The 13635-nt window shown below is 44.6% G+C and overlaps 2 protein-coding genes across 13 annotated transcripts in view; one reads left to right on the plus strand and one right to left on the minus strand.

The window, feature by feature from the left end:
- FYTTD1 (forty-two-three domain containing 1) overlaps positions 1–13635 on the minus strand; it is a 50607-nt gene that overhangs the window by 29943 nt on the left and 7029 nt on the right. For 6 of the 10 annotated variants that reach the window (XM_074030646.1, XM_074030645.1, XM_074030643.1 and 3 more), the window contains exon 2: positions 91–222. In XM_074030646.1, coding sequence (XP_073886747.1) covers positions 91–124 — 34 coding nt within the window. In that variant the 5' untranslated portion in view covers positions 125–222. Of the gene's footprint in view, positions 1–90; positions 223–6252; positions 7145–13635 lie in introns of those variants that run through there. The other 4 variants (XM_005595284.4, XM_005595282.4, XM_005595279.4 and 1 more) reach the window with 2 other exon arrangements.
- RUBCN (rubicon autophagy regulator) overlaps positions 7193–13635 on the plus strand; it is a 74039-nt gene continuing 67596 nt past the window's right edge. For all 3 annotated transcript variants that reach the window (XM_065539334.1, XM_074030312.1, XM_074030314.1), the window contains exon 1: positions 7193–7759. The gene's annotated coding sequence lies outside the window, so the exon portion shown is untranslated. The remainder of the gene's footprint in view (positions 7760–13635) is intronic.

Below are 13635 nucleotides of genomic sequence, written 5' to 3' on the forward strand. Positions count from 1 at the left end.
CATTTCCTCCACATTAAGCATACGCTAAAGACAGTACACTATGAACACACAAATAACAGCTTTTCATTAAAGCTTCCTTTCAAAACTTACCAGAATTCTGTTGGATTCCCCATCGTACTCTCATCCTGAATTGCCGGGCACCACTTTGCTGGAGGAGTCTTCTATTTAGTCTTGGAAAATTCTGCTTCTTCCCTTCCTTTCGATTCAACTTGATGATATCATCTATGATAGAGGAAATGCCAATTATTTTCATTTTAACTTAACTCAATTACTCAGTTTCATTTTCCAGCTGATAAGATTTCCTATGTTCCTAACTTCTATTTTGAAAGCACTTCCATAAGAGGATAACAAGAATCAGCCATTTTTCAACAGCCCAAAGCAGATCTACCAATTAATGAAGAGTGCAATTAGCCATAGTATTTCTTTACCTGATGAATCTAAGCAGAAGCCCGTTTACAAAAGTTATTCCTACTTACTTTCCATAATGACAGAAGCCTCCATTTTTTAAAGATGACCCCCTTCTGGCCGGGCACAGTGGCTCATGCCTATAATCCCAGCACTTTGGGAGGCTGAGGTGGGAGGATCATCTGAGGTCAGGAGTTCGGGACTGGCCTGACCAACATGGTGAAACCCTGTCTCTACTAAAAATACAAAAAAAAAAATAGCCAGGTATGGTGGCATGCGCCTATAATCCCAGCTACTCAGGAGGCTGAGGCAGGAGAATTGGTTGAACTCGGGAGGCGGAGGTTGCAGTGAGCCAAGATCGCACCACTGCACTCCAGCCTGGGTGACGGAGGGAGACTCCATCCAAAAAAAAAAAAAAAAAAAGGAAAAAAAGATGACCACCTTCCAATATGTAGGTAATCAAAAATTAAACCATTCAACTAAAATACTAAATGCTGAAATTCAGCCAATATTTATTGAGCATATACTACATGCAGTGAATATATGTGTCAGGTTGTGCTGTAACTGAAACAAAAGTAAAATACGGTCCCTTTTCTAAGTAAGTTTAAAAGTACTGATGGAAACAGACATGCAAATAGCAAATACAAAATTAAACAAGTGCCATAATAAAGGTATAGTACAAAAAAATACTAATGGCTCACCTCTAGCAAAGTACTTCAAGGTTACCTTATTTTTCTTTGTACACGGATCTGAGCCTCATTACTTCCAAACATACTACCAAACTGCCCCAAGGTAATTCACAAACAAAAATACCACAACAGAACAAGGTGAAGACCAGAAAATTAAATGTACTCCAGATTCCCATTTATATCTGTTAAAAGAGGTTACCAGAAGCCAAACATACTCCTTTAAGAAATATCCAGCTGGGCACAGTGGCACATGCCTGCAATCCCAGCACTTTGGGAGGTGAGATGGGAGACTACTTCAGCCCAAGAGTTCAAGACCAACCTGGGCAACACAGCAAAACCTCATCTCCACAGATAATTTTTAAAAATTAGCCAGGCATGGTGGTGCGTGCCTGTGGTACTCGGTACTCAGTGGTGCGTGCCCCAGCTACTCGGGAGGCTGAGGCGGGAGAATTCCTTGAGCTCAAGCGCTCGAGGCTGCACTGAGCCACGGTCATGCCACCGCAGTCCAGCCTAGGCAACAGAGCAAGATTGTCTCTCAAAAAAAAAAAAAAAAAATATATATATATATACACACACACACACACACATTTTCTCCACAGTCCTAATTTCAGTATTATTTGATAATTGAGAAAGCAAATAAAACAAAGAAATTGCATACAGTCAACAACTTCTTAATAAAACTCTACAAAACTAATTAAACTCAAATTTTTTTGTCACTATAATTAGTCTTTCCAGAAGTCAGAGAAGGAAATATAACTTGAAGGTCCTTTGTAATATATTACTGTTCTACCTAACCCATCTCTAATCTTTAAGACTCTTAATTACACTCAAATATTCACACAAAATCTCTCAAATCTCCCCCAAAGTATTTAGTTGTCTTTTTAAAATTAATGTCCAACTGCGAAAGAGTTCACAGTTCATCAAAGTTAAGGGCACTCAAAAACTTTTGTAAAAAATTAAAAGGTCTCATGAACATCAGATATATAAACATGCATCTCAACAAGCATCAAGCGAATACTTAGGAAGACACTCTTTATGAGACACTGCTTTCCTTTAACAAAGTGCTACTTACTCTTCATCAAAAGTCTAAAATCTCAAGCCTTGAGAGTAAATCAAAAAAATGAATTTGGTCTGGGGAGCATTAAAAAAAAAAGAGGCAAAGTACAATGTTGACTAACAAAGTTAATCTTAAAATACAGCATATGGGCCGGGCGTGGTGGCTCAAGCCTGTAATCCCAGCACTTTGGGAGGCTGTGGGCGGATCACGAGGTCAGGAGATCGAGACCATCCTGGCTAACACCGTGAAACCCCGTGTCTGCTAAAAAAATACAAAAAATTAGCCAGGCGTGGTGGCGGGTGCTTGTAGTCCCAGCTACGCGGGAGGCTGAGGCAGGAGAATGGTGTGAACCCGGGAGGCGGAGCTTGCAGTGAGCCAAGATCGTGCCACTGCACTCCAGCCTGGGCGACAGAGCAAGACTCCGTATGAAAAAATAAATAAAATAAAATACAGTGTATAAAGTCTAAATATAACTAAAAATGAGAAGTAGCAGAGCATATTAAATACAAAATTACATTTCACATTTCAACATTTTACTACCTACATCTTCAAATAAGTCAAATGAGCTACCATGGCTGAGGGGCTTCTCTCAATCTAAAAAAAGAAAATGCCTTTCTCCTGCCCAGTGAATAGATACAGAGGTATCAGAATTTTTTTTTAAAATTCCTTACAATGAGCTATTTTAAGTTTCTCCCCTAGCACTAGCGGAATATACATGGTAATAGTAATAGCAGCAGCAGTAGGGGTGGTAGTAAGTACTACAGTACAGGCATTAGTAACGTTAGTACCAACAGTTCTGACATGTATGCACTTAATTCACAACAATCCTATGAAACAAGTATCATCATAACACCCATTTTCAAATTAAGAAATTGAACCATGAGGGCAGCTATTGGTAAACTCGGTACTCTATATGAAATTCATATACACCTAGCAAAGCCATGATTTAAAACAAAAAAATCAGGTTCTAAAACCTCTGCAAACCTGGTAAGATTAAACATTCACAAAGCATAATAACTGTCTAAGACAGACGATCATCTCTTCATCCCATTTCTGTAAAATTCTCACCAAAATGCAATAGAGAGGCTGCTGTGCGTTCCTGGGGGAAGAAAGACCGAGCTGCTTCAGCTCTCCACAGCACTTCACTGCTACCTCTAAGAGAACGACCCCTTGATTGTCTTCACTTCAACGTACTAGTCATCAAACAAAACACATACAAAAAGCAAACAGGAAATGTAGAAACTTAAGAAATCTAGGTGTAAAACGGTTTGAGGCTCTAGAACCAGACTGAAATCCTGGTACTACCACTTAACTAACTCGTACGACTTCAAGCAAGTTACTTAATTTCTCTATGCCTCAGACTTCTATAAAATGGAAATAACAACAAATAACAAAGGCATATATACAAACATACATATATATAGTGTGTGTATAAAAATAACAAAGCCATATATAAACATACACTCATATATAGTGTGTGTATAAAAATAAAGCCATATATACAGACATGCACACATATATATAGTGTAGTATAAAAATAAAGCCATATACAGACACACACACATACATAGTGTAGTATAAAAATAAAGCCATATACAGACATACACACATATACATAGCATAGTATAAAAATAACAGACATATATACAGACATACACACATAAACTGTATGTATAAAAATAACAAAGGCATATATACAGACACACACATATATATAGCGTATATATAAAAATAACAAAGCCATATATACAGACATACACACATATATAAAGTGTATGTATAAAAATAACAAAGGCATAGCCGGGCGCGGTGGCTCAAGCCTGTAATCCCAGCACTTCGGGAGGCCGAGACGGGCGGATCACGAGGTCGGGAGATCGAGACCATCCTGGCTAACACGGTGAAACCCCGTCTCTACTAAAAAAATACAAAAAACTAGCCGGGCGAGGTGGTGGGCGCCTGTAGTCCCAGCTACTCGGGAGGCTGAGGCAGGAGAATGGCGTGAACCCGGGAGGCGGAGCTTGCAGTGAGCTGAGATCCGGCCACTGCACTCCAGCCTGGGCGACAGAGCGAGACTCCGTCTCAAAAAAAAAAAAAAAAAAAAAAATAACAAAGGCATATATACAGACATACACACACACAGTGTATGTATAAAAATAAAGCCATATATACAGACATACACGCACATATAGTGTAGCATAAAAATAAAGGCCTATATAGACATATACATATATAATGTATGTATAAAAATAAAGCCATATATACAGACATACACACATATATACAGTGTATGTATAAAAATAACAAAACCATATATACAGACACACACATATACATAGTGTATGTGGAAAAATAACAAAGGCCTATATAGACATACCCATATATATAGCGTATGTATAAAAATAAAGCCATACAGACAGACACACATATATATGAAACGTATGCAGAAAAATAAAGGCATATATACAGCACACACATATATAGAGAGTACGTAGAAAAATACAGTGCTGTATACCAGGCCCTGTTCTAAGCAGTTCACTTATGCCTTCCGACTCATTTAGTGTTTTCAGCAACCCTATGTGATAAATACTAATTACTATCACCTTTCTACAGACGAGGCACTGGGAAATCATCTGCCCACGGTTACATGGCTACAAAGTGGCAGAGGCAGGACCTGAACTGAGACAGTGTGGATCTGGATTTCACGCTGTCCATCACTAGGAGTACAACCCTCCCAGACTTATCATGAGGATAAACTGAGTTAATATACAAAATGCTGGCCGGGCGCGGTGGCTCACGCCTGTAGGGGAAGCCGAGGTGGGCAGATCACCTGAGGTCAGGAGTTTGAGACCAGCCTGGCCAACACGGTGAAACCCTGTCTCTACTAAAAATAGGAAAATTACCGGCCATCAGTGGTGGCGGGCGCCTGTAATCCCAGCTACTCAGGAAGCTGAAGCAGAAGAAGCGCTGGAACCCGAGAGGCGGAGGTTGCAGTGAGCCGAGATCACATCACTGCAATCCAACCTGGGCAACAGAGCGAGACTCCATCTCAAATAATTAATTAATTTAATTTAATGCTTAGTCCAGGACCTGAACTGAGACAGTGCGGTTCTGGGTTCCATGCTCTCGATCTTCTGCTAGAAGTACAATCCTCACAGAGTTATTATGAGGATAAACTGAGTTAATGCATAAAATGCTTAGTGCAGTACCTGGTAGGTAGTAGGCAATCAATAGATATATAAATATTCATTATTACATTATTTCTTGGCCTTACCTCAAAAGGTTTCTCATTTTTGGGGGGGGGGGTGGCGGACAGGGTCTCTGTCTACAGCCCAGGTTGGAGCGCAGTGGCACAACCTCGGCTCATTGCAACCTACGCCCGCGGGTTCCAGCTATTCTCATGCCTTAGCTGGGATTACGGGCACGCGGTCACCACGCCTGGCTAATTTTAGTATTTTTAGTAGACACGGGATTTCACCTTGTTGCCTGGGCTGGTCTCAAACTCCTGGACTCAAGCCATCTGCCCGCCTCCGCCTTCAAAGGGCTGGGATTGCAGGCTTGAGTCACCGCGCCCAGCCCCGGCTTTCTCATTTCTCACAAGCTCACTACTAACCAGCAGCAAGGCAAGACTTGAGGCCAAACCTATTATTTCTGATCGTTTCCTTAAATTCACATATTGACTGTGGCAATCCTAGAAACCAACAGTTCTCTTCTCACCTGGAACCAAAAATGTTCCACCGGATAAACCACAACAAAAGACACACAAGACAAATGGGAAGAAATGACAACCGAAAGAAGGTTTCCCAGACGGTTATTACCCCAAAGACCGTCCTGGGAAACGGTACGCCTCGGAATCCACCAGTCAGGTACTTTTAAACATCCGAAAAGCTGCCGGCCGAAGAGCTGGCAGAGCTGACTTCCACCCAACGCCACCGAATCCCGACAGACATGTTCGTACTTCAGCCCAGCCAAGCTGACCACAGCGGCTGGTGCCTGGGTAGCGTCAGGGCTGAATTTCAAAGGAATCAACACCCCCCCGCTTTTTACATAATCGACAAGAAACCACGCCGGCCCTTAGGCACGCTCAAGAGCCCCACGCCTGACCTGGCTGCCCAGCGAGCCACGGCAATGTCTCCTTCCAAGATCGCCGCATTCTCCCCACGAGCTAACTCGGAGGCCTGGAGAGGGAGACCGTGCTTTTCCAGCAGCGCTCAATGCACAACACCCCGCCGGCGGCCGAGCGCCGCTTCCTTTCCGACACACGCTCCGGGGCCGCGGCCGGAGGTGGCCCGAGAGTCGCGCCCGGCAGCCAGGGAAAGCTCCGGCCCCGGTTCGACCGATCGCAGCCCGGCCGGGCTCTCACAGGTCTTTCTTCAGAGGGCACGGTCGGTCGGACCATTTCGCTGGCTCCCGGATAACGCCCACCGCGAACGCGCTCCGGGGAAACCCGCGGACCCGTCCTCACAAAGAGCCGGCGGGCGGCGAGCCGTAGCCCCTCGGGGGGGAAGAGACGCCCCCCGCGACCCTCCGAACCTCCGGGCCCGCAGCGCCCCGGTCCCCGCCCCCACAGCCCCTCCTCCGACCGCCGCGGCCGAGGGGACGCCCGGGTCCCTCGCGGTCCCGCCGGGCACCTGGCGTCCAGCCTGCGCTCCCGGCTGTCCTCGGGGCCTCCGCTCGGGTCCGCCCACCCGCGAGAAAACTCCGCGGCAACTGCGGCCGACCGCCCCCGCCCCCACAAACCGCGCCGCCTGGTTCCGCCCGCGCCCTCCCCCGCACTCCAACTCGGTCCAACTAGGCCCCTCACCCAAAGACATATCTATTTTGTCGAGGTTTTCATTGCTGCGGGCCTTCGGCGGCGGCGAAGAGGTGGCCGTGGCTCCCACCAGCCGGGTACCAAAGCGGTTCATGGCTGGAGACGTCGCGCTGGGAGCGGGCGCCGGGAAGGCCGGAGTCGCAGGCCTGCCGCCTCCCACTCGCGCACGCAGCCCGCCGCACCGAGGGAGCGCGCACGCGCCGGCGCCGTCCTCCGCCTCCACCCGCGGCTGAGGGCGGGGCGGGGCCACCGACGCTCGCGGGCGACCAGAGCGGCCCCGCGCCGTGACTCGCTCCTAGCGGCCCTCGCAGGACCGGACGAGGCATTGCAGCCGCCGCGCTGGGCGCTCGCGAGGACCGCCGTTGTGAGCAGCTCGACTTTCCGCCCAAACTGGGGGAGCCAGACCGCGAGCGCCTGTGAATCGTGTGCCTTCGGTGATCTCCTAATCCTCCGTGTACTTCGAGTCCCTCCTGCTGCAGACAGGTCCCCTGTACTTCGGTACACGCGCGCCTTGCACGCCCACTGCAGTGCAGCCTCGGAGGCAGGACAGACCCCTGCGAGCGTAGACCGCAGCCGCATCCCAGCTCCCCTCTCCCTGCACGCTCCTCCACCTGCAGCTGCGCTGAGCTGCCGCCTCTGAACGCAAAGCCAACGCTGCAGTGACGGTTCCCGCGTCACCTTAACATCCAAAGTAAACGCTAACGTTTCGCGTATCTGTACCATCTCTCAATCGGCACTCTCCAAACGTTTGGCACGGTGTTTACTACCCTAATAAGACCTCAGCTTCCCTTGGGAGGGGTAAGTACCTCTGTTGAGGCAGCTGCATTTTCCTCTAATTCATTTGCATTGGGAATGGATAGAAGGGTTCGTTTACTTTTTAATCATTCCTACGGGAAAACACCTTAATATCTGATGAATTTCTGCATGACAACTTTTTTCCTTATTTCCCTCCCTTCTTACCTCATTTGCCTTCCCTGAAGTAACTGCCTTTATGTGGAAGCATTTAGATTATATCATCCTCACAACAGCTTGAAACTATCTCGGATATTTACATCTAAGGACACCAGATGCATTCTGTCCACCTGGAAATCTCTGTCGCCTTTCTCCTCTCCAATTCATAAAGTGCAAAAATTCCTTTAGCATAGAAACGAGCCATCTCGAAACCACAGCACCCTCTGCTTAATTCAGTCATGTCACAATGTCATGTGGCTTCCAACTTCAACACCAATGACACATTTACTATTTTTTGCTTGGGGATCCCATGTTTTAAAATATTTCTGATGCATGTCACACTTAAAAATTAAAGCCAGCTGTTCCAGCTCCCCTTTCCATGCCTGAATTTAAAGCAAAGCTCGGCAGCGACAATTTTGCGGTCACCTTAACAATAAAAGTAAATGCAAACGTTTCCTGTATATACAGCATGGATAAAACCAGGAGTCATCACACAGATTATGTTTCCAGCTGAAATCAAAGCACCATGACTCTTTTGTAAGCCTAGTAGTCTTATCTTGGGGAAATGTATCATTTTTACTAGGCTTGTGGGACTATTCTAAATAACGTCTTATTCTCAAAGGTCAAGTTGTCCCTTTTTTTCTCATGACAAAGACTTAACAATATATGAAGAGTGAACCACACACCTATCAAGGGGCACAAGAAACTTTAATGGTGGAGGAAAGTTTGGACTCAGAAACTCGAGAACAATATTTGGCATGTCAAGGAGAATATCATGTATGTTCTTAGCATTATGTGCTTGATTTTACTACTCACCTGTCTGGACTGCTAAAATCTAGAGAAACTGGCTCATGCCTGTCATCCCAACACTTTGGGAGGCCGAGGTGGGCGGATCACCAGGTCAGGAAATCAAGGCCAGCCTGACCAACATGGTGAAACCCTGTCTCTACTAAAAAATACAAAAATAAGCCAGCCGTGGTGGTGGGCACCTGTAATCCTAGCTACTTGGGAGCCTGAGGCAGGAGAATCGCTTGAACCTGGGAGGCGGAGGTTGCAGTGAGCCGAGATCGTGCCATTGCACTCCAGCCTGGGTGACAGAGCGAGACTCCATCTCAAAAAAAAAAAAAAAAAAAACACTAGAGAAACTGGGTTGTGGGCCCAGACCTGAGTTTCATTGAGTGATAACTTTTTCACTTACTTTAGTCATTCACTGTATGATTTTGGGAGTCTCTGGACCTCATACTCATCTTCAAAAACAGAAAAAAGAAGTAATAATGGTATGAAAAGTATACTAAGTTATTCCTAAAATTCCTTCCAGTTTCAAAATCCTCTAAGCACAAGTCATTTTTCTCCACATTCGCCTTCTCTCACTAGAAATAACTTCTACAATCTCTGCTCATTTGTGGGAGTAAACTACAGAGACGATCCTTTGGTTAAGTTCTTAATTTTATGGAAGAAAATTAATGCAGTTAAGAGTTTAGAGGCATTTTGTACTTCAGGTATTTATAGGACAGATAAAAATCCCAAATGTATAAAATCCTCCCTACCACTAATATAATAAAGATTCTCGGCCGGGTGCGGTGGCTCACGCTTGTAATCCCAGCACTTTGGGAGGCCGAGGTAGGTGGATCACTTGAGCCCAGGAGTACGAGACCAGCCTGGGCGACATATGAGGCCCCGTCTTAAAATTAAAAAAAAAAAAAAATTCTCTTTTATCCTGATCTTCTCCCCCAAACCAAAGCGTTATCCCCAGTCTCTACAGTGTAAAGGCCATGCTGCAGTATTTCATTAAACAGTCCTAGCTGCTGTGTTTCAGACTTTCAGGTTTCCCCAAGGGCTGAGAGTCCTGGGGCCTAGGAGCAATCCCCAGATTCCAGAGGGAAAGGCAAGAAAGCAAGAGTGAAGCATTGTGGGTAATGGTAGGTCTTTTCATACACAAAACAGAACAAAATAGCAACCGAGACACACACAGTAAAAATAAAGAGGAAGACAAGCCAAGAAATCAGAACTGGGTCCTGTCCAAGAAGTCCATCAGCCAACCACAAGGGCTAGGGCTAAAAGGTCAACCCTGCAATTTTCTGGGGCAGGAGAGGTAGCTATTCATTTAATCACATATTCATTGAGCGTCAGGCGTTGTAATAGGCCCTGGGGATTTAAAAAAAAAAAAAAAGTGGTGAGCAAGACGGATGCACACCCTATCTTCACACAGCTTGAGGAGCAAAGAATATCTCAGCACCTACTGCGGATAAGGCCCCGTGCTGGACAGGGCATTCAGCCTTTGTCTGTGTGCGGCAGCTCCGCAGCTTCACCTAAGTCAAAACAAACGTGGAATCCAAGAAGCTGCCCTTTTAAAAGACTTCGTTTCACACAATGTAGGTAAAACAACATCCAGGATTGCCAGATAAAATGCAGGGCCAGCTAAATTTGAATTTCAGATAAACAACGGACAATTGTTTAGTACAACTACGTCCCAGGTTTCAGATAAACAGTGATTATTTATTTTTTTTTACTACAGTAAGTTTCATGTAATATTAGGATATATTTACAACAGAATCATTTCATTGTGTGAAATAAAATAATTCAAACTTAAAGCTGTTGAAACTTTACATTATTCTGAGCCTTGAGAGGGACGTGGCTGCGTGGCACGAGTCCAGCAGCAAGCAGCTGTAACTTCTGGTTTTTCCTGGAAATGATCTGGAATGATTGAGGAGTGCCAGAGATAAGACCCCTCTGAACATGACACCCCCTCACAGAATATTAACGGAATCTTGTTGGAATGTAGCAAGTTATACTAATCAAATCGTTATAACTGTTTCTGCCTGTATAAGTGAAATCTTAGCCTCCTCACTCTGGAGCACTGACCCCAGTCCTCTGGAATCGTGTTTCTGGATGGCTATCCTCAAGCTTTGTGCTGCAGTAAACTCTATACTTAATCATATTTTCTGAATCTCATTATTGAAGGTTGACATTTGTTTAACTGAAATTCAGTTTCAACTGGAGTCTTATATTTTATTTTATTTGCTAAATCTGGCAACCTTCTCAACCTCATACTTTTCTTTCTTTCTTTCCTTTTTTGAGACAATCTCACTCTGTTGCCCAGGCTGGAGTGCAGTGGCACGATCTCACTGCAACCACCGCCTCCCGGGTTTAAGGAATTCTTTTCCTCAACCTCCCCTGTAGCTAGGATTACAGGTACACAGCACCACACCCAGCTAATTTTTGTATTTTTAGTAGAGAGAGCATTTCACTATGTTGGTCAGGCTGGTCTCGAACTCCTGACCTCAGGTGATCCACCCACCTTGGCCTCCCACAGTGCTGGCATTACAGGCATGAGCCACCGCTTAACCTCCAGCTTAACCACCAGCTTAACCTCCAGCTTAACCACCAGCTTAACCTCATCGTTTTCTGTTAACTCTTTCTGGCTCCTTTTTCATAATGTGCACAGAAATCTACAGTTCTTCAAAGGTAGTAAGCACAACTCTTACACATTTCACCCCTTAACTTTTTATTGGTTTGATTTGCCTTTTTTTTTTTTTTTTGAGATGGAGTTTCGCTCTTGTTGCCCAGGCTGGAGTGCAATGGTGCTATCTCACCTCACCACAACCTCTGCCTCCCGGGTTCAAGCAATTCTCCTGCCTCAGCCTCCTGAGTAGCTGCGACTGCAGGCGCCTGCCACCACGCCCAGCTAATTTTTATATTTTTAATAGAGATGGGGTTTCACCATGTTGGCCAGGATGGTCTCGATCTCTTGACCTCGTGATCCGCCCACCTCAGCCTCTCAAAGTGCTGGGATTACAGGCGTGAGCCACCATGCCCAGCCTAAATCCCCCTTTTCTTAGCTTTGAGATATATTTGATAATAAAAGACACACACTGAAAGTATGCAGTTTATACAGGTGTACAGGATATATACCTGTGAAAACACTACCATAATCTGAATAATAAATATCATTATATATTCATTATTTTCTAAAGTTTTCTTGCTCACTTTTGTAATCCTTACCCCCCACCTACTATCTAGGCAACTACTGATCTGTTTTCTGTTGCTGTAGATTAATTTGCATTTTCTGGTATTTCTAATAAATGGAATCATACAGTATATACTTTTTAACTGGATTGTTTCACATAGCATAATTGTTTTTCATCCATATACCTTTTCTTGTTCTTGCCTTATTGCACTGACTGGGGACCCAAGGATCATGTTTAATTGGAGCAGTGAAAGTGAACCTCTCTGCCTTGCTCCCAACCCCAGAGGGAAAGCGTTTAGTCTTTCACCATTAAGTATGATGCTAATTTTTTACAGATGCCCTTTATTAGGTTGAGGAAGTTCCCTTCTACTCCTGATTTGCTGAGAGTTAATCACAAATAAATGCCGAGTTTTAGCTGATGCTTTCTCTGTATCTAGAGATTATCAAAAGGTTTTTCTTGTAAAATTTATTAATATGGTGAATGACATTGACTATCAAATTTTGAATGTTGATTTTCTTTGTTTTTGAATGTTGATGTTCCAAATAATTGCATTTTTGGGATAAACCTACTTAGTCATGGTGTATTATCCTTTTTACATATTGTTGGATTTGACTTGCTAATATTTTGCCAAGAATTTTGTTTTTTCATGAGTGACACTGGTATGTAATTTCCTTTTTCCATAATTTGTCTATTTCTTATGTTAACTCTTTTGCTTTTCAAAAGAGGATATCTAGAAATCATACTGATGTAATTAATATGTATTATACTGGTATATTAAAGGAGTATGGTATAATTTATATGATACTAGATAATATGTATTAGATATAACTATTAGCTAATATTATTTTTTTTATTTATTTTTTAGACGGAGTCTTGCTCTATCACACAGGCTGGAGTACAGTGGCACGATCTCGGCTCACTGCAACCTCCGCCTCCTGGGTTCAAGCAATTCTCTTCCTCAGCCTCCCAAGTAGCTGGGACTACAGGCGCCCGCCACCACGCCCAGCTAATTTTTGTATTGTTAGTAGAGACGGGCTTTCACCATGTTGGCCAGGCTGGTCTTGAACTCCTGACCTCGTGATCCACCTGCCTCGGCCTCCCAAAGTGTTGGGATTACAGGCGTGAGCCACTGTGCCTGGCCAATGTTAGTTATTAATAAACAATAGCTAATTAATAGCTCCCTTAAACTACTTATATATACACTACAGTTTTTCTTCTCTTTTCTGTTCAGTTTTTTCCATCTGCCCCATCTGCTACTGCCTTCTGCTGCAGCAGCGTTTCTTTGCCACTTCGCAGTAGCTTTCCGTCCCTCTTCTGTGTTGCCCTTTCCTTTGTTGTAAACTTTTTCTATTCTAGTCTTCTGCCTTTTCACCTCAAAATTTGTTTGTTCATTTGTTTGTTCATTCCACCGAGTTCGAGTTCCCACTATGTGCAAGACACCGTGCCAGATGCTGGGGACGCCGCAGAGAACATGACAGACGGGGCTGCAGGCACAGCTGCTGCCCTGAAGAAACTCGAGCTCCGGAGGAGCCCGTCCGCCTCAGCTACCCAGTTTAAAGGGGCACTACTGGCCACTAAGTCCCTGAGCATCAGTTCTGTGTAACTGGGGAACCTGCTCTGGGTGGACAAGGGAACTTGAAGGGGAATTCTTCCTGGACTCAGGGGTGGGGCCTCTCAGCTTATTAGGTCTTGCCCTCCTTGGGGAAGCCAGGAATCTTGACCACCAGGGAGTCTAGATTGATTCACCGAATGACC

The sequence above is a fragment of the Macaca fascicularis genome, chromosome 2 (genome assembly GCF_037993035.2).
Source record: "Macaca fascicularis isolate 582-1 chromosome 2, T2T-MFA8v1.1".
In the NCBI taxonomy this organism is placed as follows: Eukaryota; Metazoa; Chordata; class Mammalia; order Primates; family Cercopithecidae; genus Macaca; species Macaca fascicularis.